Raw genomic sequence first — 25,391 nt, 5'->3', positions numbered from 1 at the left:
CGCATCAAATGGCAAAAAACTTTGACAATTTTGGCAAATAATGAAGCCCGCACGTGTCGAAATTGTGTGCTTCAGGTGAGACAGTCGATAGGTGAGACCCCAGTTGACGCCGCACAAAAAGAACTTAATCCTGACTGTTTGACTGTGACTGAAACTCAAACTTTAGCGGAACATGAAACCCTGTCAGACACTTAAAGCTCAACTTTATAGCAATCGAATGTCATGAGGTGGGCGTTTGAAGGAGAGATTTAAGATATGTTCCAGAAAAATAAATGATGATAAATTCCGGAGCGTGCAGCGATACGCAGTTACATTGCACTACATTCTTAAAAGTTTCATAAACTAAATACGACTTTAAATAGTTGATAGAACGCTTTATTTATTTATTTGCTATTTATATATATATATATATATTTATATATTATTAATTCACAATCAGCGCAAGATCCCAATTACATTCTATTCTAGAAAGCAAACACATTTGAAATCTGTTCAGTTCAGTGTCTGCATATACACAAAACTACACACACATATACACAACCACACAAGCCGCAAGATAACAACTTAATCCAGCAGCTGTGATTCTTTACATCGGCGTTTATTGTCCGATCTTAAATATGGCATAGACAACTGTGTGAATACCAAATACGATGGTGTAGTCTTCTATATATACTATATATCTATATATATACTATGTAGATATCGCTAAAAATTCATTATTATTCAAAAAAGAGACGGAAAGTAGATAAAGTGAAATATACCAAATTTTGCGTAAGACATTTTTTTTTCTAGAAAAAACAAGATTTCGATATTCATATATATCGGTTTTACGGTAAAGCTATTGAATATTCTATTTAAACTTGTTCTATGCGGAAAATAGCCATTTTTACCATTCTGAAGGGGTTCAGAATAAAAAACATTGGTTTATATTTCTTATCTTAGAACCGGTTCAGAAGACATTTTGTGAGCAAACAAATTGAGTCTTAGTACGAAACTGGAAGGAAAAGAAGTAACAATTTATTTGAGGGTTTGCGTTAATTGGGTCCCAGATAAATGTAATCAAAGCAGGCTGATATAAGGTATGCACATGGTTTCATTACAAGTGAAAACTATATGCATAGCATTTTACAATCATCCCAAAATGAGTTCAAGAACTAGCCCAAAAGCAATTTATTTCTTTTATGTAATCACTTGAGTCAGGCAGTCAGCTGTGTTTCAGCTCACAATAAACAAAAATCAGTGCTGCGAATCTTTTGAAGAATTTTAGTGCTTCCTCATCAGGGCTGTAGCAAAAAGTGAAGTAAGCTGGCGACGTAACTCAACAAAGACGCTTAGCGGGCGAGACGTGAGCGGCTGAGGGCGAAGTCTTGCATAATTTGCCAGTTGGGGCACTGAAAAGTAAATTACCGTCTAAGACTTCCGGTTTTTAGGGAGGGGCGGTGTCAAAAGTGGCTTGTCAAGCCGGTGGGATCAGCTAATAAACCAAGCGATGCACGCGCCGCTCTTTGACTGAGTCGGTGCGGGCCAGAACAGGGCACGGCAGGGCAGGAAACAGGCGCTAAGTGGCGCGGCGCATTTAAAAGCAAACGCCCCGAGGTCGTGCCACAATTTTGTTGCTGACTTGTGGGGCGGTGGTGCGCCTGGTAACGAAGCCAGCCATCAATTGAATTGCCGAAAAAATTTAGCAGCTTCTGTTGGGGCTCAGCCCCAGCCAGGCGCCTATAAAAGGCTTTCAATTTTTTCGCTTTTTATACCCTTGCCGAGGCAGAGGGTAGTATACATTTGGCATAAGGTATGTAAGCCATAGCCTTTAGGGTAAATATGTATGATTCAATCGATATTGCCATGTCCGTATATCCGTCTGTCTGTCTGTTCCTACAATTATCTGTCTCTCAGTTTTAAAGCTTTCTTTATCAGGTCTCCAACCGGAAGTACGTTAATCCACAGTTTTAATTACCATGAACCGAAACTTAATTCGTAAAAGTTAGGAAACATACAAACCAGCCTTGAGCGAACCATATTTTATAAAGCAAACCACATTTAATGGACCGAAGCATGTTTTTAAATAATTGTAATCAAAATCTGGGTTTATGCATGTGAAAAGACATATTGACAAACTAAACTTTAGACGAGATAATGATTTGAATAGCAAGGCAAACTACCGATACCTCCCTTGGACTTGCAGACTTGACTTTTCTGAAAATTTCCTTTGATACGTAATTATGTTACCTATAGTGCATATGCCAGATTCGGGCGGATAAGACTACTATATTATACAGCTTTTATAGAAATTATCAGTTAAACAAATTGGTTTTTTTATGATGTCCTTATTAAACTTAAAGATCAAGATCTGCACAACGGATATCTATATATATAATAAGGGTAGCAGCAATCGTCCAGCAACTGAATTGTTGTAAGAGACCAACATAGTGTCTGTTCTGGAAGTGTATTTAGATATTCGGCATAGCCGAAAACGAACAAATTTTCCTGTTCTCCTTTTGCACATATTTTGGAGCCGTGTTCTTTGGGGCTCACTTAATGCAAGCACGTCAGCAGCAGACAGGAGAGCAGCCGTCCGCCCAGGACGACATGGGGCAGACATTGATGGATACGCAGCGTGGAATGCCACGTCAGCAGCTCCGCTCGTGCCTCGTGCCTCAGTATTTGGCTTTGGCTACGTTCCACACACTTGGCTTGTGGCCTGGCCATTAACAGTATGCCCTAACCCATTCCAGTGTTCCCCTCTGCCTTTGCAGTAGGTGTCAGAGCTGTGCCTCAGTTTGTCAGTAGGTCGTGTTTCTGCGAGTATGTGTGTCTGAGTGTGTTGCCAGCTGCGTGCTGGCCTTTTATCACTTGTTAGTATCTAAAAATACGTGGCGCACATGCCGCCCTTCATTTCATTTCATTTCATTTCATTTGGTTTCATTTCGTTTCGTTTCATTTCTTTACCTGCCGCGCACTTAAGCACAAAATGATAAATTGCCATTTTGGCTATGGCTACCGCCTATCCGCCCATCAGCCCCTGCCACTGCCCATTCTCCTACCACTGCCCCTGCTAACCCAGCCTGTTTGACACACGCCTTACCCTTTACTCCCTTCAGCCCGATGACCTCGTGCTCAACGCAGCGGCAAAAAAAAAAAAAAAACAAAAAATCTAAAACTTCATGAAAATGCACTCAAATGCTGCACTCGCTTTGGGCGCTAGAGAAAATCGGGCGTGGCTTGGACAAGAGTCGAGCCGTGTCTGCAATTAGAGATGGGCGTAAGACGGATGGGCACCGAAATCCAACGACACGACGCGCACGATTCTACGTAAAATTATCGTATCGAGTCGTGCCCAAGCTCAGTCGTTTTTTTAGTCGTATCTAAACTGATTTCATGGATCAGTCGTGTTTGAGCTTTATTTAAGTCGTGTCACTGTATTTTAGAGGATATTCATATACTAATCGTGTAAGTTATGATAATTTAGCACTAAGTCGTGTTTTCCAATTTTTATGTTCAAAGGAGCAGCAATTCGTATTAGGGCGAATACAAGTCGTGATGTGTGCCATATAAAATTTATGTTTTTGCTATTAACTAAAGGAAATTCGTGTACTTTGTTCCTCCTGTTTCTGCTAGACTTAAAATGTAAACGTGAACTATTCGATATTTTAGTTGTGTCACGTATCAAAAACATGCCACGTTGTCAACTCTAGTCAAATTGGATGCCACTAGAGTTATCTCCCGTGTCCTGTATCTGTATCTGGGCCCTGGGTTATTGTTGGTTATTGCTGCGTTGCTTTGAAAAATGTTCGCGTTACGCGCCGCTGATGCTGACGCACAGACAAACACACACACACACACACACACACACACACACACATAAAAAGAGATAGACGCACACACCTAGATACAATAAACACACGCATGCACATGCAGCAAAAGCTTTGTTTGCCTTTGCTGTTTTGTTGGTTTATGGTGATCTTTTTTTTCATTCTCGTGGTGCCGCTTGTTGGATTTCTGAGGTGAAGTTACAGTGGTGCACACACAAATAAAGACGGCGCTTAAGATATAGTATGAGATAAAGCTAAAGGCGCAGCTGCTGACTTGGGTCAGCTGCTCGAATGGCAATACCTTAAAGTAACGCTGACTTTAAAAGCCTTCGCACAAAAGGTAAATTGAATATCGCCCATTTAAGAGCAACCTTTTTATTTGGCATCCCATTTGGGAATTCGGTTTCGGCTCGCGTTAACATGACATTAAAATGGTGTCGCATAAAATGTATACGTAAAGCGCAGCAAAAAAGGCAACCCTCCTAATGAAATGGTTAACATGGTGGCTTTTTAGAGCCCTATTAAACGTAACGACGTGTTGCACTTAAGATACTCCGAGTTATTTGACTTGGTTATCTAAGAACTTATTATTTCGGAATTTCAACATAGAATTATAATCTTTTTCTTCCACAGAAATGTTAGTAAAGAAATTTTGGTGAAATTATGTCGAAAATGAAAGTTTAGTGAATTTGGGTTATAAATGAAGGAATATAAATTTTAAAACAAAAATCTTGACGAATAAGTATTGTTAAATATATATATAAAACTTTAATAAATGTCTTTAGTAATGATTTTAATTATATTAATTAAAATTAATTAGTTTATAACATTAACTATTATTATTTGTAGTTCTTACTAAGTAACATACAAATATGTTCAACATATGTTCAACATGTTGAAAAATTTCTAATATGTTATCGCTGGTACTCTTTTTTCTGCTTTCTCTTGCTCTGCCCACCTCTTATTCCAGTTCTCACCTGCCCTTTCTCTCTCTCTCTCTCTCTCTCTCTCTCTCTCTCTCTCTCTCTCTCTCGCTCTCTCTCTCCCTCTCTTTGCTCGCTTTTATGCCATCATATCATTTCGCACCAGTTGTCCGGCTATTAAGGACATTTGCTTAACAGTCTGACATGTCCTGGCATTATTCCAGATATAGTTATATACCCGACGAGCAGCGTCAAAGTGCCTATTCGCATGGAATTACGCCATAAAAATCCTTTAGCATTACAAGAGTCAGGAGCAAGATGCTTACTAGTAATCTGCCATTGCAGATAATCCCCTCAAGTCAATTTGGGGCTGAGTGTGTGGGTTTGTTGTGGACATCAGTGCAAACGGTGCAAAAGAGTCCAAAATAATAATAAAAAAAAAAAGCAAACTTCAAATGGCAAATGGTGCACAACTTCATTTAAAAGGCATTACGACAACACATTTGCCCCAATAGCAAAAACAACAACAGCAAAAAAAACCACAGCAACAAGAGGCAACAACAGTTTGCACATTTTTTGTTTGGTTTTGGCCAAAAGCAACGCCATAAACGTTGGCCCATTAGCATTTTTTATGCATTAATGACAAGCCACAAAAATGGACACATCGTCATGCATATGAATGAAGAGGGCATGTGTATGTGTATGTGTGTGCTTATGTGAGTGTGTGCGTGTGTGACAATAGACACTAAGCTTTAACACACTGTGCAGCAAAAGGGGGCAACAGCAAAAAAGAAAAATGGCAACCGAAACTCGAAATGATTTTGACAAACTGCGCCTGGCTGCCACTAGATGGCGCTATTGTTGATAAGCGCTCGCAATTGCGGATGTTTTGAATAATCGATGCTTCCTGTGCGCTTGTGTATGTGAGCATGTTTGTGTGTGTGTGTGTATGCGGCAGTCTGTTTGCCTTTCTGCATAGCATACTTTTTGGCGCTGCGTTTGATTTTCACAATAAGCTTTCAATTTGCCACTCGCTGTGGCAATTCACATTTGTACGCTGCACATTTTTATTTGCCAATTAAAAATAGCCACAGGCAATATTCAGCGACCAGCCCCAACCATGCCTTCAAGCAGCTGCGGCAAATTGCAGCACATTTAAATATAAATTGTTTGCAATTTTTTTTTTGCCTAGAATCGTTGCACCTGCAGCATGAAGGCAGAGCCAATTGCACTGTGTTGCATTTAAATTGCACATTGAACTCTGACATTTTGATAGCGCTGCGGCCCAGGCACACATAGATGGCAGTTAGGATAAAGCAAGCTGCAGCAGGACACGAGCAGAAAAGTTGCCACCAGTCGGCAATTTATTGGCAAAATATGCAGGTGAAACGAATCGTAGCTAAATGTAAACGAAATGCCAGTCAGCATACGTTTAAGAATGGTAACTATTCCAGCTCCTAACTCAATCAACCCTTACCCCAAAACCCACCCCCGCTCGCCGGCACATGTTGTTAGGGGAACGTGTTGTTAGCTTGCGTTATTGATTGCATCATGAATTATTGAAAGATTGCAAGCAAATGGCAGCAAACGAGCCGCCGTTGCACAGGTGCAGGTCATGCAATCAAAATATTCCAGTTATCGTAAACTTCTCAATTCCAACAACAAACTCAAATTGAAGCTTATGTACTCTAAGCTTTGTTATATAAGCTTCTACTTGGTAAGTGAATAAATAGTACAGCTAAGCAGATTTAAATAGTGCACGTTGAAATTTTGTTTTAATAAATCAAATCAAATACCATTTGTAGGCGCACTTTATTTTAAGGAGAAAGCGATTATAGACTTGAGCTCAAGTGCACAGAGGGCAAATAATGAAACATAAACATACATATGAAGGTCATGCAATTATAAGAGTATTCCAGAAACGAAATTCGTTTCACTTTCGCCAACTTTCTACATGTCGAATTTGGCCTAGAGTGCGTTATGTATGCCAAATATTAATTGTCTGTATACAGTAAAATGGCGTTTTCTAAAAGTTTTTAATCGAATGCATAAGCATTTTTTATGTGGTTGTGTGTATGTCGAAAACCTGGAAAAGCCGAACCTCAGGCAGAAAGCCAATTGGAACCGCAAACCGAAACACATACTATTTGAGGGGGTGTGCTTTTCAATTTTGATGCTGTCTCAAGTTGTAATTCTAGCGAAGACGATTTAAAGTACAATAAATAAATAAATACTGCACCTAAAATGCATTTATTAACGTTGAAGCGCTCATAGAAATTCCGGCTAAATGCAAACATAAGCCAAAAACTACAAAATGTGAACAACGTTTTCCAGAGAAAGCGACTCGAGAGGACACAAGCGCCCCCACATATATACTTTCACAAACACGCACACATACACAGGCTAGAGGATAACGGTAAATGCAGGTCATCTTGTGTGTGTTTTACCTTTTTGCTGTGAGTGAAGCTGCTGGCAATTTGATAGCAAATCAGAATCCACTTTAAAATCTGCACAGAATTGAGAAAGAAGCTTGAATAGGGTCAAATAAATTAAGCAGCTTAGCCGTAAGACAAAAGGACCCGAAATGCGTAAGCTGCTGGCTAAAACTAAGCGCCAGCTGTGGGTCAGGGCCGAAACCCGAAGGCGGCCCAATCAATTCCCAAACTAAGCCTGGCCAAAGCAGCCGAATAAAAATGAAGGCTAGATAAGCCACACCCGAAGGAAAAAAAAAAAAAAGCAAACAAAACCTCCCCAAAAACTAAACTAACAATAAGTTGGGCATGATATTTGAGGGACAGCAGCTCCAGCTAGATTGATTGATTGATTGATTGATTTAAATTAAAGACATTAGGCGGCTGGCCGTCTAATTGAATCGATCAGGTACAGACCCCCAAGCAGTAGTTGGGGCCAATTGTAAATTGCTTTATAGCGCCTCCTGCAGTCTGGCTACACTTCATCGTAATGTCATTTCAAGCCAGGACACTTCATATAACATCCTGTCGTCGTCGTCGTCGTATTTTATGACACAAACAGGCGTCGCTCTGCGCCAAAGGGAACGTGCGGCTAGAGGTAGCCAAATAAACCAACAAATCAATTTGCCAGGTGCCTAGGCCGCCGAAAGCCCCAACCCCCAAACCCCTGCCCAAGTATCCAGTAGCTCGTATCTGGACGGTACGTTTAGCTTTATTTCACTCTTGGTTGAGATTTATGAGCCAAGGGCGCGTTAGCCGGGAAAATAAAAAGAGGAAGAGTAACAACAACAACAACAAAAATGCCAGTGCCAGAGCAAATTGTTTTTGCTCAGCCGGCGCCGAAAGTTGCGCCTTGGGCCTGGGCTAGAGGTGGGCCTTAGCGAAAGGGGGCGAGTGCTAAACTCCTTTGGACTCGGCTCTGGCTTGACCAGTCAGCATTTATTATTTATAATAGTCGCCGGGCTTTGCTTTTTGCCTGGCATTTAGTTTGCTTTGGCAACCTTTTTTAATAGATGACAGGCACACACACCCACACACCCACACACACACACACACACGACACGCAGAGAAACATTGCCAGCCATCCGGCAAGCAGTTTGTGCCACATTCAATTGCTCGACCGGGTTTTCTCTTAGTGCTTGTTGTTGTTGTTGTTCCTGCTGCTGCCTATCAGTAAACATTTTATTGTCACACACTTGGCACAAATGGGTCGCTGGGCGGGTTGGTTGGAAGTAGCGGCAACGGCAGCTCATAGATCTCGACTCCTATACAGCAATCACTGCACAAAACAGTCAACAACAGCACGTGTTGTTATTATGGCCATTGATACCCTTTCGACAAGTTTTATGGCGTTCCAATAAAGTCACTCAAAGTAGGCTAATATATATATATATATATTTATTCTATATCGATCTGACCAAATCAAGTAATTGGCCACGTTTGAGCTAATTGAAACGCTTTGAAATTGATTTTAAAGTGTTTTCTTATCTGACTTAGTAATATATTTAAGCATTCGTGCCAATGTTCAGATAAAGATAGCTATGTTTGATTTTTTATTTATAACTTATATATTTGAAGGCTAAGCAGATGATTTTTACGAATATTTCAGTACTATATCTCCTTAACGCTACGAAAATAATATTTTGTAGATTGAAAAGAAAAAACAAAATCAAGAGGTATATATCATCCAGATATTTTTCCATCTGGAAAAAACATACAAGAGTTATATAGAAAAATATTAAGTATACGTCCTTTTTAGCACATACTTTTTAAAACGTTTTGTTTTTTATATTTACACACAATTAATAATTATATTATTTAACTTCATTAACTAAGGTAATAGTTGTGTTTGCAATTTTTAAGATAAAGCTAAATTAGATCATTAAAAGCCATCGGATTTTAAAAAGTTGCTTGTCAATCTGATTATTTCTTCAACGATCCCATATATATTAGAATAAAAATACAAATATTTTGAATATCATTACCGACACAATAGAGGTATTTTAATATTTATTTAATTTATATATTCTTATCCGTATCATATATATATATATATACATTTATCTGCTCAGTATCAACATGCGAGTCGATAGGGCCATGTCCATTTGTTTCTCAAAATCGGTTTCTGAACATTAAAGCTACCGTCTACAATATATAATGTATAGGTCCGTCTTTCTGTTACAGTCCGGATCAGCACACTTTATCATAATTTTTCTATATAACACATATTTTCTTTGCTCAAATTATCTAAAATAAACTTGGCATTCACGAATATCCAATGATGAATCTAAACCAACTCGAATAATTAGTATTTGTCTGGTCAAGTTAGCTGTTTCTGCGCCCACTATATTTGCAAAGCCGTAAGGGTATTTAATGTTCGGCATGCCGACTTTAGCTTATCTGTCTTGTTTCTGTTTTTTGCAAGCATTGTAATTTTGTGCTGAGTTTCTTTCGTGTTGCCTTTTGCTTTTTATAGTCCGTTAAGCCTTTTTGGTCTTTTGACTTATTGGTTTTGTGCTGCTGCCATGACAGGCGCAGCGAGATAGAGAGAGAGAGAGAAATAGACAGGGTTGGGGTCGCTTGGGAGCCCAACTCAGCTGCCCCATAACGCAACAAGGGGATGGCATGCGTTTAAACGAGCTCAGTTGCAATCGCCGCTGGTCATCCTGTTTGTCCAGTTCAAACCGACCACGGAGCGGCGTCTGTTTGGCATGTCCAAAGCCCTGGCCTTGTATCCTTCTCTGTGCTGTTTGTTTACAAACGAGCTTTACACACACACACGCACACACACATACACACGCACATTTATATACATGCATGGACAAAGATAACGCAGTCTGTGCAACAGAGGGGCGCCACACAACCACACACCGCGCAAATGTCCCTGTGTAGGCGTCTGTTGCACAAACTAATGGCGCCACCAATTGCAGCAAGCAAAAAATATCGAGTTACAGTTGGAAACCATCAGCGGCAGCTCTTGAGTATTCGTTCGTCCACTTGTATCGCATTTAAATTGATATAAAGAGCAAAACATTTTAGTTGCGGATCAGATTTCTCGAGAAATGGAACTGTTGAGAATGCTTGAGGAGATTATTATGGCTGCCAGGCAAGTAAATCCCTTGAACAGTAAGGCAAACACTTAATGATAAGTAAATAAAATACTTTTATTTAATTAACCGATGCTATGCTGCATAAGTGCTCTCATTCTTAAAGACTTTATGCTAGAAAATATGTTCTTCGAAGATTGGATAAAAACACATTTCACATGGTTCTTATCAAGTGCACGGTTAATACCAATTAAGGTTGAATATTTGCTACAGGAAATATATCTTTAACAGGGAATACTTGTATTTCCTTGAAGTCTGCCAGGCGAATTCAATTAATCTTATTTAGTTGCTTTCTTATTGTTACAAAATAGAAAATTATTTAATAACTATTTACTTACAGGTTGTATAGCCTGATATTGGGTAAGTAATTTTGTTTCATATAAAATTTAATCAAATTGAAATTAAATCATTGTTAACTTAAATGTTCTAAACTTTTACTCAAATTAATTTTGCTTTAGCGAAAACTGCGCATATAAAATTTATAATAAGATGTACCTTGCGGTATTTTATAAAAACATTTTTTTATTGGTCTGTTTAAGTGCAAACTATATATTAACCTGGCCAGCTCGAGTTGAATGGCGGTTATAGCTACCAAAGCAGATATAAATAACAACTTTAAAATACATCGAAATATATTTTATATTATTTTCGAAATAAATTTATTAATTGCTTAGCATATATTAGCTTCCTTTAATTGGAAATCTTTTTAAAATGTTGCCCTACAACCAGTTCTCGAAGCTCTCGCTTTGTTTTAATGTTCAGTTAATTAAGGCAATTGCTCAATAATTTTGATATTCAGCTCTATAAAGAATTCATTGGCTGCATACTTCGCTCTTTTGGGTTGAACTTGGGCTGGTGTTTATTGAGCACTTTTGCCACGCGCGAAACTTCGAACTTGGAACTTTGAACTGGGCATCCCCCAGAGTCGATGAAAGCGCCTTCAGAGCAATTATTGTACGTTTTTCGTTTCCATCTGTTTTCGGTTTCACTTAAAGTGCCGTCGCCTTGTTTTTCAATTAAATGAACACCCCCAAGTTGAGAGCTGACCTACCACCGCCACCCCCTCCCGTAAAGCGTAAGCCGCAATCCGCAATCCGCATTGCCATAATGCCGCAACCCAAAACCAATGCAAAAAAGGGTGTGGCAGGGGAGGGATGGCGCGGGGGTCTGGGGGTCTGTTACACGCCCCAATCGTTGCTTTCATTATTACAACGCGAGGCAAATACAAACAACGATGAAAATTGTTGCCGCAATATTGAAAATGCGGCGATATTTGGCTCGGATTGGTTCGCTCTCCAACTCGCCAGCGCCTGCTGCTGTTGCGCCCCAAAAGTAGCTGGTATGCCATGCACAGGCTACAAATTGAGCAACAAACCCTTGGCAACAACAAAAACAACTATCGGCAGCAGATTAAGTTCATGCCATGTTGCAGTTACAGTTACAGATTTTTGCCATTTGCCTTACTTTATTTTGTTTTGTTTTGTTTTTTTTTTTTGTGTTTCTTTTTTTTCACATATTCATTTTTGCACATTTGCCGTGCTGTTGCCCAAAACAAATGTTGCCCGCAACCGATTTTCACTATACCCGCACACGCAACCTCCACTTCACCTCTCCAGCCTTTTGAAACACCCTTTGTGACTCGCTGCCTCCTTTTCAGGATCATTGGCAACGGGGTATTGGCTTCTGCTTGTTTAATAGGTTAGGGGGGATGAAGGGGATAGTGGGCGGGGGCGACAGGGTTTTGGTGAAAATATGTCACAGCATTTGTTACACATTTTTGGGTCAATTTTTTATTGCATGCTACATAAGCCACCCAGCCCACTCAAAAAGATGCTTACCCACAGCTGTTGACTATAGAACCAGCCACGACTCCCACACACACACACACACACAACCTCCCCCACCCCCCTCCACTCCACACCCCACAAAACTACGCCCCTACGCTTGCTGCTGCTGCTGCTGCTGTTGCTTCGCATGTGTCGTTGACACTGCCTTGTCTTTTAGTTTTTTTCAATTAAAATGCGCTCAACTGTAAAATCGTAAACAGATTTTGCCAGACCCCCAGGCGGAACCCCCAGCCCCTATTAGGGAAAAAAAAAATAAAGAAAAAACACACGAACGTGCAAAATAACTGCAAATTAATTATGCACAACAAACGGCGAACCCCCCTCCCCCCCTCCTCCCACTGCCCATACTCTCTCCTCTTGCACTCGACCCGCCAACACACAAATCCAATGAGCTGCCCAGCTGCCCCTTAATTGTTGCTATAATTGTTCTGACCAAGCCGCCCCCATCCCCCACGCCCCATGTCACGATTGTGCGCTTCATCAGCATAGACTCGACTCGACTCGCCTCGACTCAACTGCTGCTGCAGTGGCGGGTCTGCGGAGGCTTGGGATAGTGGGGGATAATAGACGTTGTCCAAAAGCCATGCCACACAATGCGCGTGGCCCGTTTTGCAAATGTCGACCGCAAATTAATTTACAACGTAAACTGCAAAATTGAAAATTATGTTGTAATTACTCAATTCTGACGTTTTGCCCATTGACCCAAATTTATGGGGCCACACCACACAGACAACAAAAACAACAACAACGAAGAAGATTTATTTTTGGATTGCCGAAGATTAAATACCTTTGCAGCATTACATATTTTAATGAACGATATAATATTCTAATATTCCTTAAATGTTATACATCTATATAATAGGGAGAGAGCGAGTTTTTTTGTGTATCTATTTATATTTTGCTATAAATCATTCTGCATAGCATCTAATCTATGTACATTGAAGTGTTTAGTTAAATCTAAACCACACGAAGTTGTTTATAAGAAAAAATATGTTTACCGATCCAGAAATGCAGATAAACAAAAATGTGTTTAATGCTGGATTTGGCAAACTTTCCATTATTTTTAATATTTATTAAGCTGGCTAAAGGACCGAAGTTTTATTTGAAAAAATAAAAAAAAATAAATATACAAATGGATACTTTATGATATGATCCTATACTATTTTTTGAAATTTTTTAAAAAAATAACATATGTATATCATGACGAAGGCTAAATAGCATACTAAAAGTTGTCTGATAAAAGGACACATCAAAACAAAGTTTTATCATTTTATACCTTAACAGCGAGAGACCTAATTTCATAATAATTGGCAGACGAGCAGATGCACGTTTTGCTATATATATTGAATCTGAATATATACAAAGCGGATATATTTCCTTCTATGCGTTACGTATTATCCGATTTATGTTATAAAACCTTCAACTAGCGACTAACAAAAGCGAGGTAACTTAACATTCACATCCATGTCTGGCATATATCTGGCCAGGCAATGGCTCCAGCTCTGGCAACGGGCTCAACCTTTGTGCCAATTTAAATGCGTAATTATAACGAGTGCGAGCAGTTAGAAAACGTTCTAGGGCTGCATATTAATTGTGTGCCAGCGGCAGGCACTGGGGGTGGCAAAATCTATGCAGGCCGGCACAGACAATAGGAATTTTAATTAAGGATCAGCGTGGGCAAATTTATTTAAAGGTGAATCGTAGGAGTAGGGTAGGCGCGTGGCGGTGGAGTACTTGCTGGAACTTGACTTGGTAATCTGTGTTCATGTTTCAGGCATTTCTCAACTCCAGCGAATGCCTCGAATGCTTTTTGTGCCCTCTGTGCCAATTGAGCAGCCATTGAATGTGGGCGGCCTGGCAAGATGCCAATTAACAGTGGGCGTGGCAGGCATTTGACAAATTCCAGCCAGGGATAATTCGCTTTGGCCAAAGATAGTAATTGCCTGGACTTAGCGGGCAGAGCCGCACCTATGAGCCACATTAGGCTGATCGATTTTCATGTGTTTCCGTAGTGTAGCGGTTATCACGTGTGCTTCACACGCACAAGGTCCCCGGTTCGAACCCGGGCGGGAACAGCACTTTACTTTTTGCATTTTTTAATTATAATTTCCGTTGTTTTGACATTTTTTTATATAACAGAAAATAATTGTACTTGTATTATTTTAGTATGTATATATAAATTACGATATTAGTTTATTTTAATTTATATACATATATTAAGAGCGAGGCGCAAACTTTAAAACTTGTTTGTCATCAATAAAGTCGCAAGAAATTTGTACTGCAAGTTAAAATTTCACCAATTTCAGATGAAATATAAAACTGTGCGAGCTTTTGATCTACAGCGGTCTTAAGATGATCAGCCTTCAGGAGTTTCCGTAGTGTAGCGGTTATCACGTGTGCTTCACACGCACAAGGTCCCCGGTTCGAACCCGGGCGGGAACATGACTACGTTTTATATTTTTTAACTTTTTAAAAATGAGTTTAGAATTTTTTTTATATTTTCTGAATGATTTGTAATCAAAGTAGTTCTTCAATCATTCAAAATCATCATACAAAAATCATAAAAGGCACCATTGCATCCACCAATTCTTTTTAAAACCATAATTAAACTCCCTTATACAAAATGTAAAGTTTAGCTGATTAATCAAATAAACTATTGTTAAAAATGCGCGCAACGTGGAAATCGGGTTAAAAAGCTCTGCGACAATTTAACAGCAGCATAAAGCTTTTTATGCTTTTGCTTAACTTAGCATTAAACACATAACACCAAAAGCTTTAAGCTACAGAAGCCACACTTCGTGTTTACATTTTATGATTTACAGTCGCTGTTTGATAAAAGCATCGCAATTTAAAACTATCGATATAAAATTTTATTTATGTTTAAAGCCTATAAAGATAATACTAAGTAGCTGCTATGCTTATCTACTTCCTTTAAAATGACGTATTCATGCCCCCGGCTGACTTACTGAGAGAGCTGGCCAAGAGATTGTCAGTTGCGCTCCCTAACACTCTCTCACCCCCTTCCGCTCTACCAGAGCGTGGTTTTTTCTCAATGAGAGTCTTGCACTTACCACGCGTCTCATGCACTGAAAGCTTTCTATAAACAAAACGCGCACAGCTTTTCTCTTACGCACACCGGGCCAGAAAACGACACACAAAGATTCTTATCACCTTTATAAACAAAAAACTTCTACTAGCTACAACTAGCTACTATTAATTGTTGATCTTAATTCAAGTGCCCAATTCAGTTATCGATTGATTTACAATTCACAAAATTCATTGAACAGAGAAGAAAGAGAGAGAGCGAAAAAACGCGCGCGTTGCCGGCAAAAGCACAAAAAAACTAACGCTAACGCGTCCGTCAGCTGTGCGGACTTTGGCAGAACTGAAAGCGAAATTGACAATCGATTGAACTTGCCCGCGAACATATAATTGCCCGCGCCCCACTCAACTTACAGTTGGCCCTATGAGGAAATGTTTATTTATATAACGATTATCAAGTACTTACCCCTCAAGGCGTAGATTGACAATTCGGATTTACGAAATAATAATAAAATAATGACAGCTTAGGGTATTCTAATATAAACAAGGTATATAAGGTATTAGGAATTTTTAATGGAGTGTTGCATATGAAGTATTACGTATAGTTTAATACATAATGGTATAAATAAGTCCATATTATGTTTGAGATATTCGGAATAAGTAACAAGCTGATTATAGTTTTCGGGTATTAGGTCTTAAGATATTGGAATTTTGATTAAGGGCTTCAAATAAGTCATTGTATATAAAATATCAGGTAGTTTATATAAAGTTTGCTACCAATTAATTTGAAATTTGCAAAACGCTTTCCGACGTCAAATTTAATAATTATATATATAATTAGGTATATATATATACATATATATATATGTATATATTTTTTCAATCAACATTAATTCTTTAACGCCAAACCAACTGAGATACAACAGAAAGCACCAACTTCTCTACAATGAGCGTGCGGGAGCGCAGACATAACATAAAGCTCTTAATAACTTTATACTACTCACTTAATATACTCACTGATAATTATAGACAATGTTATAGTGAAAAAATTAGAGTCAAATAGATAGAAGATAGTCAACTGTGCCAACCAAAAAGACACCATCTAGTTGGGATTTACCATATGTATCAATTATCAATTTTATCAATTTTGAATTAGATTTGATACGTTATGGATTATATAGATTTAGCACTACTTGTTTACTTACCTTATAATAATAATAGAAAAAGGCTCTTAAAGAAAACGTTTAAGAAGGTTGCAAAAGGAAGAATGGCAGAATTAGGTGCTTATCAGAAACTAACTTCAAGAGAGATCCCTTTTCCAAAAAAAATAAGATAAAAAGATACAGAAAGTAGGAAAAGAGAGAATACTGCTCTCTCTCTATCTCTCTATCTCTTTCTCTCTCTCTCTGCCTCTCTCTCTCTCTTTATCTCTCTCTCTCTCTCTCTCTCTCTTTCTCTCTCTCTCTCTCTCTCTCTCTCTGTAGGTACTCGTAATGACAAGATAGCATATGTAGACTTAAGACTCGAGAGAGAGCGGAGATGAAGAGAGGGTGAGAGAGCGAAAGATACATAACCGTAGAGGGAAGTACTATGCATTCACTGCGGCTTTAAATTATCTATCTATTTGGGCTTGAACTTAAAGTCATTTCAAATTTGTTTTCTTTTTTATTTTATGCTTTTAAGATTAAATAATTTAAATAACAAATGCTATACAAAACTACGCGTAATATGGTTAACATTTGTGCCTGTGGGCGGAGGGCAATTCATAAATATAGTATAACAGCGACAGGGAGAGAGCATTAAACGTACATAGACTAGCGCGTACATTAACCTAGCTACAGTTAAAACTAAGACATCTGCCCTCCGTGCGTCTAGTCCCGCGTGTGATCACGTATCCAGTCGAGATATTCCGTGACGCGTGTGTAGACGCCAGGGTAGCCAGGCTCGCCGCACTTGTTGCCAAAAGAGACCACACCCAGTTGCACCCAGTGCGAGTCGTATCGCATCATCAAGGGACCACCAGAGTCGCCCTGTTAAGAAAAGAGACACATTATTAGGAAAATCCCTACGAGTTTCAAGCGGTAGCCACCTGACACGCATCAACGCCTCCGTCGGAGTAGCCAGCGCAAATGAAGTTCTCATTGATGGGCTGAAAGTAGCTGCGATCGCAGTCCTCATTGCGCCAGATGGGCAACTCCGCCTGCCGCTGACTGGTGGACTCCTTGCCGCCATAGTAGGTAGTTCCCCAGCCGACCACGGTGGCACGACGTCCAGGCAATCGCTCCTTAGGCGGCATACGACCCGCTCGCGGCAGGCAAACAGGTATCACATACTTTGATTTGCGCACAGGCTTATCCAGCACGAGTATGGCTATGTCATTATAGAAGCCAATGCGAGAGAATCTGCAGGGAATAGGTAAATCAGTTAGCAACTGACCCTTAAACCAGTTGGTGACACTCACCGTTCGTGTGTGCGCACTTCCTTAACGGCAAAGGTAACCGGATCGGAGGGTTCGGCATCTGTGGAGAGGTCAATGTCACCCAAACGTACCGTGAACTGACGCGCAGCAAACCTAAAAAGAAAAAGTATTAAAGATCTTAACTGACTTTCAAGGTTTGGATTAAGTATCAAATTAATCCTTAAAATATGAACGGAGGCATCCAAACGAATCAAATATTAAGCTCGAAGTGAGCTTAAATGTAGACAGGCAAAAATATGCCCATAAAAGCAGTCCGACTCACCAAGAGCTTCGATCAGCTTGTAAAGCTTTACTCAAAAACGTGACTTTTAGTTAAAGCACCTGCTTGAAGCTTGATAAGTTTTTTGTAGGCCCAGAGAGACGTTTCTATATGGAGCTTTGGCACTTCCCACCATTTTACTGTTATGTCGCCTATACTTACGGCTTTTGTCTTGAATCCCTGGTACAATGCGCCGCAGTCAGAATATACTTGGTGCCAATTAGCGAGCCACCGCACCAAAACTCGGTGCGCTTTGGGCCGTGCAAAAAGATGGCAGCCATCCAGGGCCATTGTCCGTTGGGTGCCTCGACCCCGCCCACTATGCGACCGGTCGAATATTCCTGTTGTCCACACTCATCCGGATCGACAATATTATTGGCAATCTCATCCAGATCTTCCGGCTCCAGTGGCACCTCAGTCGTTGTGGTGGTTGTTGTGGTCGACGGTTTCTTTTGCGGTATGAGCACCAGTCCAGAGGTGGGTCGGGTGCTGGGTTTGGGTGTTGCTCGCTGCGTGGTGCGCTTCGTGGTGGCCAGTGTGGTAGTGCTTGCGGGTGCCCTGGTGGTCAGCTTCAACGGACGCTGTGTGGTCAGCACTGTGGAGCTCTCAGAGGCTGTCGCAGATAGTGGACAACAAACACCGGGTACAAAGAGGCTCTTAAAACAGAGCGACTCGCGCAGGCTGCTCAGATTAAGGAGCAGCGCGGGACAGCTGCTCAGATCCTCGCAGCGTCCCGGCCGACCGCTGGGTGTCTTGCAATAGTTCTCCACATCCTTGGCGGTGCCGGCTGTCTCACTCTCTAAGGCCAGCTGATCGAGTGGACGTAGCGTGGTTGAGCTGATGCTGGTGGTGGTGGTGGTGGTGGTGCGCGGCGTGGTTGGTATTTTGATTTTCTGCTGGGATTGTGGCGTTGCCTGGTTTGGCTCTTCGTTGGGCTTTTTCAGCTTCTGCTTGTTTTTGTTCTTCTTGCGCTTCTTTTTCTGCTGCTTGGCCTCCTTGTTCTCCACAAACATTGGCTTGCCCGGCGCCTCCTCCACCCCAATCCGCTTGGTGGCCACTTGTATGGCGCTCAAATTGGCGGGCTTGCCCGCCGGCAGCAAACTGTTGGCGGACAGTGTTGTTGTCGTATCCAAAATCTTGCCTGAGATGCCAGGCAGCGGCTCAGCTTTGGCTGAGTTCGCTCCGATCGTGGATGCGCTCAGCTCTGTTGTGGTGGAGCTGGTGGTGGTGGGGCTGCTGCTGGTGAAACTCTCATCATTGCTGCTACTGCTACTGCTACTGCCATTCTCCGTCTTGCTCTCCTGTCCGCCGCGCGTCATGTCCACCAGCATGTGGCCCACTGTGTTGAGTGCGCCCAGGGTCTCTGAAATGCGATGAAAGGTGGCGGGCGAGAGCAGTCGCGGTAGCGACTCATTGCTGCTATCGCCGCTGCTGCTCGCACTTGGCTCCTCATCGCTGTCATAGTACTCGCTGGAGCCCTCAATATCGTCCTCATCAGCATCGTCATCATCCTCGCTATCATTGCTGCTGGAGCTGCTGCCGCTACTCCCGCTGCTAGCCAAACGCGAACTGTACTCCAAATCCTCGGCCAACTGACGGCCCAGGCGCGTGTCGTGCAGATGCGGCTGAAAAAAAGACGCTGCCTTAATAGTTAAAGTTATGAATGCCCGTGGTAACCAAATTGCAATGTGAACCACTTACCATCGTTTGTCAAGTGCTGCGGCTGCTCATCATCCTCTGCGTGTATTTGCGCCTGCACCAAGATCTTAGCTCCAAGCGCTGAGGGAAAATCAAATGAAAGAAGATTCTGTTAGCATTAAAGGAGTTAGAGATGATGAAGCCTCGGAGGCAATGGGTTAACTAGGGGACTACTTTTCCCCCATTTATTAATTATTTATTTCCTATTACAGACTTTAAGTTTTCAGGAATTTAGGATTAGGAAATTAAAAACTGAAATTTAATAAAATATTTTTTTTTTTATTTTATCCTGGATGTCTTGGGATACGCTTAAGCAACTATGCTCCTATTTGCTACACATTTAAGTTTTTAGACATTTACTATTAGGAACCCAATTTCGTCAAAAAATGTATTTATTTTTTAACGTGGCATTAAAGGCAAAATTTAATAAAATAATTATAGCCAGAAAACCATGTTTACTTAATTTTATCTTGCATTTTTTAAGATAAGCCTTAGCAACGATTTTCCATCTATGCACTGAATAATAGAATTAAATTTTAATGGTCTCACTTTTAGGAAACCCAAATTGTATAAGAATAGTATTTCTTTTTAAAAAGATGAAACAGCTAGGAATGTAATAAACACTATCCACGATTTTTAGACTTTATTATAATTAATCATTCAAATTCACATTTAAACAGGTATTACCCGCCTTTCTTCGGGCTCCATGCCAAAATTAAAATCAAATTAAAACACATTTCAAAAAACCAAAATTGTCAGCAATACTTTTCCAAACATTAAAAATGCTAGCTCCTAGCTCACTTAAGCTGGACGTTTATCGGCAAAAAAAAAAAAAAAACAATTTGAATTAATAAGATTAAACTTGCTTACGAACTGACCTAAGCCAAATTTCAATTCGACAACTTTTCGCTTTTGCTTATGCAAAAGCTCTTGGGTTATGCCACAAATTGGCATTACGCATCTGAAGTACAACAAACAAATGAGAAAGTATGTCGCTTGTGTGGACCTCTCGCTCTATTGCCCAGTCCCAGCCCCAGCTAGCCACCTGTACTGCTCCCGCCCTAGGTACGGCTCATGCATATCCGCATGTGGCTCCTCAACTGAAGCGTTTAATGTTTATTTAGTTGGCTGTGACATAATCGCAGCTCGCACTGGTTACGCGCCCGCCAAAATGACTTGCAATTCGTTCGTCTTGGCCGATTTCAATATTTAAAATGAAGCTATTCTGCATTTGCATGCACGGGGCGCAGCTCAAGGTCGCATTTAAATTTCTCCACGCACTGAAAATGTGATTATCTCTGATAATTGCCGAAACATTTCGACTTAAACAGTGTTACAGTTTATCTTGAGATTTTCGTATTTATTTTTGTATTTATTTTTTTGTGCGCCACTCGCTGCTGGCTCATTAACATTTTTCGAGGTGTGCACTGCAACTTTGTCACTTTCACTAGGGAATAAAATTGTTCATACCAATGGCAAACTGTTTTTTGTAGTTGCTTTTATTTTTTCACATTTTTTTACCATTTTTTACTCTCTGTATTTTCTTGCGTCGCCATACAATGAAATATTGACCAATTATACGAAAAGCCTTTTTGGCTCGCATATAGAAATGATTTCTTATGAAAAGTGAATGCCGCAATGTTCGGCAACGTTCGAAATTATGTTTGTTTCAATAATTATATATATATGGCATTAAATATGACTGGCATATTTTTCGTTTCTTTAAATATTTTTTGGAGAGTTAGAAAATTGTATTTAATTCTTTCATTTAAGCAATTGTAAATTTAAAAAATGTAGGTTTAAATTAATTTTAATTGTTTAGTATAAAATAAATTAAATATTTATTTATAGTAAAAAATTTTGTTGAGAAGTCAAGATAACCAAAATCAAAATCTTAAAAAAGTTAACAACAAAAAGTAATTAAATATATACAACAAAATAAATTAAATGTACATTTATTCTACATGATTTTGTTATGTGGATACAGAAATCAAACTTCCTAGAAACTTTATAATGAGATGCATATTAAATACAAAAAAATGCAAGAAAAAAAGCAGAAAAACGATAAAACTAAATTAATTGATTCAAAAAATGGTTTAACTTAGAAAAAACACAAATTCATTTAAGGCTTTTCTTTTAAAAGACTTATATTTATATTCTTTTCCAATATGTCTATCTCTTTTTATCTCTTATCTATTGTCAATTTGAGCGAACTTTGACCCAGGCCAAGCCAATCCATGCAGCAATCAAGCAGCTGTTTCTATTAATACTTTACTCCAATGCCAATGAAAGTGAAAATCCTGGCTAACCGGCTGGGGAAACTGAAATTGTCAGCGTTGCGGGAAAAATTTGCAATTGAGCAACGGACACGTTGCGATGCGACAATAAAAAAAAATAGACAAAATAGCTGCAATAACTTCCGAAGCGACAGATAAATATAACATTAAATTGTAGACATCGCGAACAAACGACGGGCAACAACAAAAACAACAGCAGCAACAACCAATCGCTGGAGTTTGGCTTTGTGCAGCGAGCGATGACAGCGGCAGCAACTTTTTTTCTCTTTTTTTTTTATAAATAAATAGTTGCATAATGTGTATGGATAGGCCGAGGTGTTGCGGTAATACCATAAAGACACTTGCAGGCGGTGCAGAAACGTGTATCTGTATCTAGTAAATGTTAATTTGTATCTACAGTAGCTGCAACAGCTGCCAGAGAGCTAAAGCCAACAGACAATTTGATTGGCCTTGGACAATGCGATTTGCATTTTGGCCTCAACTGGTTTGTGGCTTGGCCTGTGACGTCACTTGGCGGAAGATTTTTGCAGCGGTTGCCGCTGCCAAAGAAAGTTGCAGACTTAGTCACGTTTTTTTGTCTTTCTGTCCGATGCGCATTAGGTTTTTTTTTTTTGGCTCAATAATTCGAAGAGAAACAAAAACCGACAACAAAGCGATACAGCTTGAACTTGAGCTTAGGGTTTCACTTTTACAATACATAAACATACCAGAGCTGAGAGATAGATAAAAGTAACTAAGAAATAAAAAATAAAAACTTGATCTGCTTTTATTCACAACGAAAATGTAGCTCAATTAAGGTGTTGAAATAATGGTCTTGAGCCGCCGCACTGTGCTTTTATTTATGGAGTTGTCTGAACTCAATTTGCTGGCCACTTCACACTCCATACAAATTCAAGTTCGTTGCCTAAGTCTTTTGTTTTTAGGCAGCACACAAGCCAGCCATACATTAGCACATAAAACGACACTCACGCGGGTCCATAAATATTACAAAATATATATGTCAAAAATGTTGGTCCATTTTCGTATACCCACCTAGGCACAACAGATATACACTCAAATGCATTTTGCTTGTCGAAAACAAATTTCGCGTAACTTTTATTTCATTTGCAATATCAAGAAAGAAATTATTAGGTATATATTTAATATTCAATTTGGTTTGGAATCTTTCGTTCACTTTTTTGTTTATTGTTATTTAACACGACTCAACGAAACCGCCAACGTTGACGCACTTAACGAAACGGCGGCCAAGCGAGCGTTGGGATGAAAATGAAAGTGTTAAGCGCCGTGTTAAAATAAATATAAATGTATTTTTTTATTAAGAAATTTAAACGACTTTATTATTATTTCTTTATGCTTATGAGCTGTTAATTGTCTCGTGTTAATGCTAAAATTATTTATTTATTTATATGTTTATTTAACTTGCGAATTGCGCAAAAATGCCATAAATATTTCAACGACAAAAAATTTCACTTAAAAATCACACACAAATTTGTTGTTCACTTAAATTCACTTGATTTTTTTCGGTTTTTTTAAAAAGTAGTATTGCTGTTGCGCCTGCGCCGCGGCTGCTTCCGTGTGCCGTTGCTGCCCGAGTTCGACTGAAATTGAAACTGAAACTGCAAAACACAAAACGATACAACAGCCGCGACAACAGCAACAACAACAACAACAACTAATGCTGCGGCAGGCAACACAATAAAAGCGCTTCACGTCGCACTCGGAGACAGCTTTGGGTTTTGAGTTGCGGGCGGTCTAGCGGGGTGGGCGGGGCGGTAGTGCCTCTCTTTTCGTTTTGCTTTGTGCAAAGAGCGTGCGCACTTAAGACTACAAAGGTAGTGCAGAGACGTACTGGGTTTTTACTTTCTTTCAGCTTTGGCGCTTATTGTATTGATGGATCGCTTCGTCGAGCATGCTGTGCTTTAAATTCTGTAATTAACTGTAGAGGTTTAACAACAACAAAAAACGAGTAAAAGTGCTTTAGGCGGCAGTACCCGATTAGGAGATACCCTGTGTTTTTTCCATGGGCAAACAAACAAATGTAATCTGGAATATCTTCGGTGCTTATTATACGATCCTTATGAATTCTCTGGCCACAAATGTGACATACAAATGAAGAATGCCTCTTGTAGATGTTTGGGAGAAATGGAAAGGAGACATCCATTCTTTATTTGTTTGTACTGAACGAAATCTTGCATACAAAGTTTCTAATGCAAGGATCTAAAGGTTTTGTGTTTTATTTTGTTATTTTCGAGATATGAAAAACTACTAAAATTCTGCGTATGTTATGTGAGATTATGTTTAAAAAGTTGTAAGCTACGATTATACAGACGGATAAGGTCATACTCAGCTTGTCCCATTCAGGAATGTGTCTATGCTTCCTTCTGCCTGTTATATAAATTAGCAAAAAGCCAACGTACTCTTTATATATTCATCATAGATTTAGGCTATTCAAACTAAATTAAGAAAAGGAATAGAAACTACAACTGCTCCCACTCTACCTCATTCTGGGCACCTTCAAAGCAAACTTCAATGAACCCGCGACTGGCTTAGGCCCCTGTAAACGCACCCACCTCAAGCATTGGCGCACTTTAGCTCGACGCTCAGGTAATCCCCAGCATATTTAGTCAAAATTTTGCGCAACCTTCGCTGGTTTTTGTTTTGTTTTATTTTCTGTTTATTTTTTGTTGCTGGAAATTACTGTATTGCAATACCCTGCCGAGAGTACGCTTCGAATGTTGTTTTAGATGATTCATGCACTTTGACGTGGTTTCCCCCGCAACAGTTTTTGGCCTACTTAAATGCGAATTGATTATGAAGCAAAATTTTTGAGCAAAACAACTTAACGAAAGGTCGCAACACTACACAACTATTATTCAATATAGTTCAATGGAGCTGCAAACGTGTTGAGATATGGAAAAACCAAATGATTTCAGTTTGGATTTTCAACGGATATCCTTGAGGTTATTGTGATTAAAAGCTATCATAACGCAAGGTGAGATAAGCTCTTCAGCTGCATTAAGTACGTATCTAGCAATATCGAGATCACTCTAGGCAAAAGACTGAGAGCACAAACTTGCTGCCTACAATAGGTTGGCTAAACATACTATTTTTTTCTATGCAGCGTAAAAGCTCTGTACGCTAAAACAAGCCGCAATTAAGATGCTTTAAGCACTTCTTTATCGAAAACTAGATCAACGTAAACAAAAGACTTTGGCCAAAAGCCTTTGAAAAGCATTCACTTTTTGTTGCACACCTAAAAAAATGATTTTTGTATGAATATAGTCCCCAAGCGTCTGGCGCTCATTTTTGCTGGCGCATCTGTGTCAGCTCATCTCTCACAAACGACCGTGAAAAGCAAAAGTATGCAGCGTGTGACCAACCCAATTAATTGGGTATTCATGCGAATCTGTTTGACAGCTGCAAACGTTAGAAAACTTTTTGTTGTTGTAGTATTTT

At 39.7% G+C, this 25,391-nt stretch overlaps 2 protein-coding genes and 2 non-coding genes across 5 annotated transcripts in view; 2 read left to right on the top strand and 2 right to left on the bottom strand.

The window, feature by feature from the left end:
• Positions 1-15,507, bottom strand: part of Naam (Nicotinamide amidase) — a 44,582-nt gene extending 29,075 nt beyond the window's left edge. Inside the window, exon 1 of the mRNA XM_015170668.3 lies at positions 15,232-15,507. The gene's annotated coding sequence lies outside the window, so the exon portion shown is untranslated. The remainder of the gene's footprint in view (positions 1-15,231) is intronic.
• On the top strand, positions 14,163-14,235 carry TRNAV-CAC (transfer RNA valine (anticodon CAC)). The gene has a single exon. It is a non-coding gene; the product is annotated as a tRNA-Val (tRNA).
• TRNAV-CAC (transfer RNA valine (anticodon CAC)) lies at positions 14,530-14,602 on the top strand. The gene has a single exon. It is a non-coding gene; the product is annotated as a tRNA-Val (tRNA).
• Positions 15,508-16,848: 1,341 nt separating the features above from the next.
• LOC6632317 (clotting factor B) lies at positions 16,849-23,522 on the bottom strand. 2 transcript variants are annotated; one of them, XM_002056466.4, is made up of 6 exons: positions 22,968-23,522; positions 19,642-19,719; positions 18,103-19,579; positions 17,664-17,774; positions 17,292-17,604; positions 16,849-17,232 (listed from the first exon to the last, which is right to left on the bottom strand). In XM_002056466.4, exons 1-6 carry the CDS (start codon positions 22,996-22,998, stop codon positions 17,074-17,076), a joined length of 2,169 nt encoding a protein of 722 aa, XP_002056502.1. In that variant the 5' UTR covers positions 22,999-23,522; the 3' UTR covers positions 16,849-17,073. The 2 variants fall into 2 exon arrangements, with proteins under 2 accessions (XP_002056502.1, XP_070063333.1); XM_070207232.1 differs by lacking the exon at positions 22,968-23,522 and having other exon boundaries at positions 18,103-19,565.
• Positions 23,523-25,391: the final 1,869 nt, after the last annotated feature.

This window comes from Drosophila virilis, chromosome 2 (genome assembly GCF_030788295.1).
Source record: "Drosophila virilis strain 15010-1051.87 chromosome 2, Dvir_AGI_RSII-ME, whole genome shotgun sequence".
Taxonomy (NCBI): Eukaryota; Metazoa; Arthropoda; class Insecta; order Diptera; family Drosophilidae; genus Drosophila; species Drosophila virilis.
This window is presented reverse-complemented; position numbering and strand designations above follow the sequence as displayed.

Bases quoted from the DNA above. Each gene is read 5' to 3' on its own strand.
- LOC6632317 (XM_002056466.4), bottom strand. From the start codon at position 22,998: ATGCATTTGAGTGTATATCTGTTGTGCCTAG. The intron at 17,775-18,102 runs GTAAGTATAGGC...TTTTCTTTTTAG, and splicing joins AGGGATTCAAGACAAAAGCC to GTTTGCTGCGCGTCAGTTCA. The intron at 17,233-17,291 runs GTGGCTACCGCT...TTTTCTTAACAG, and splicing joins GAGGCGTTGATGCGTGTCAG to GGCGACTCTGGTGGTCCCTT.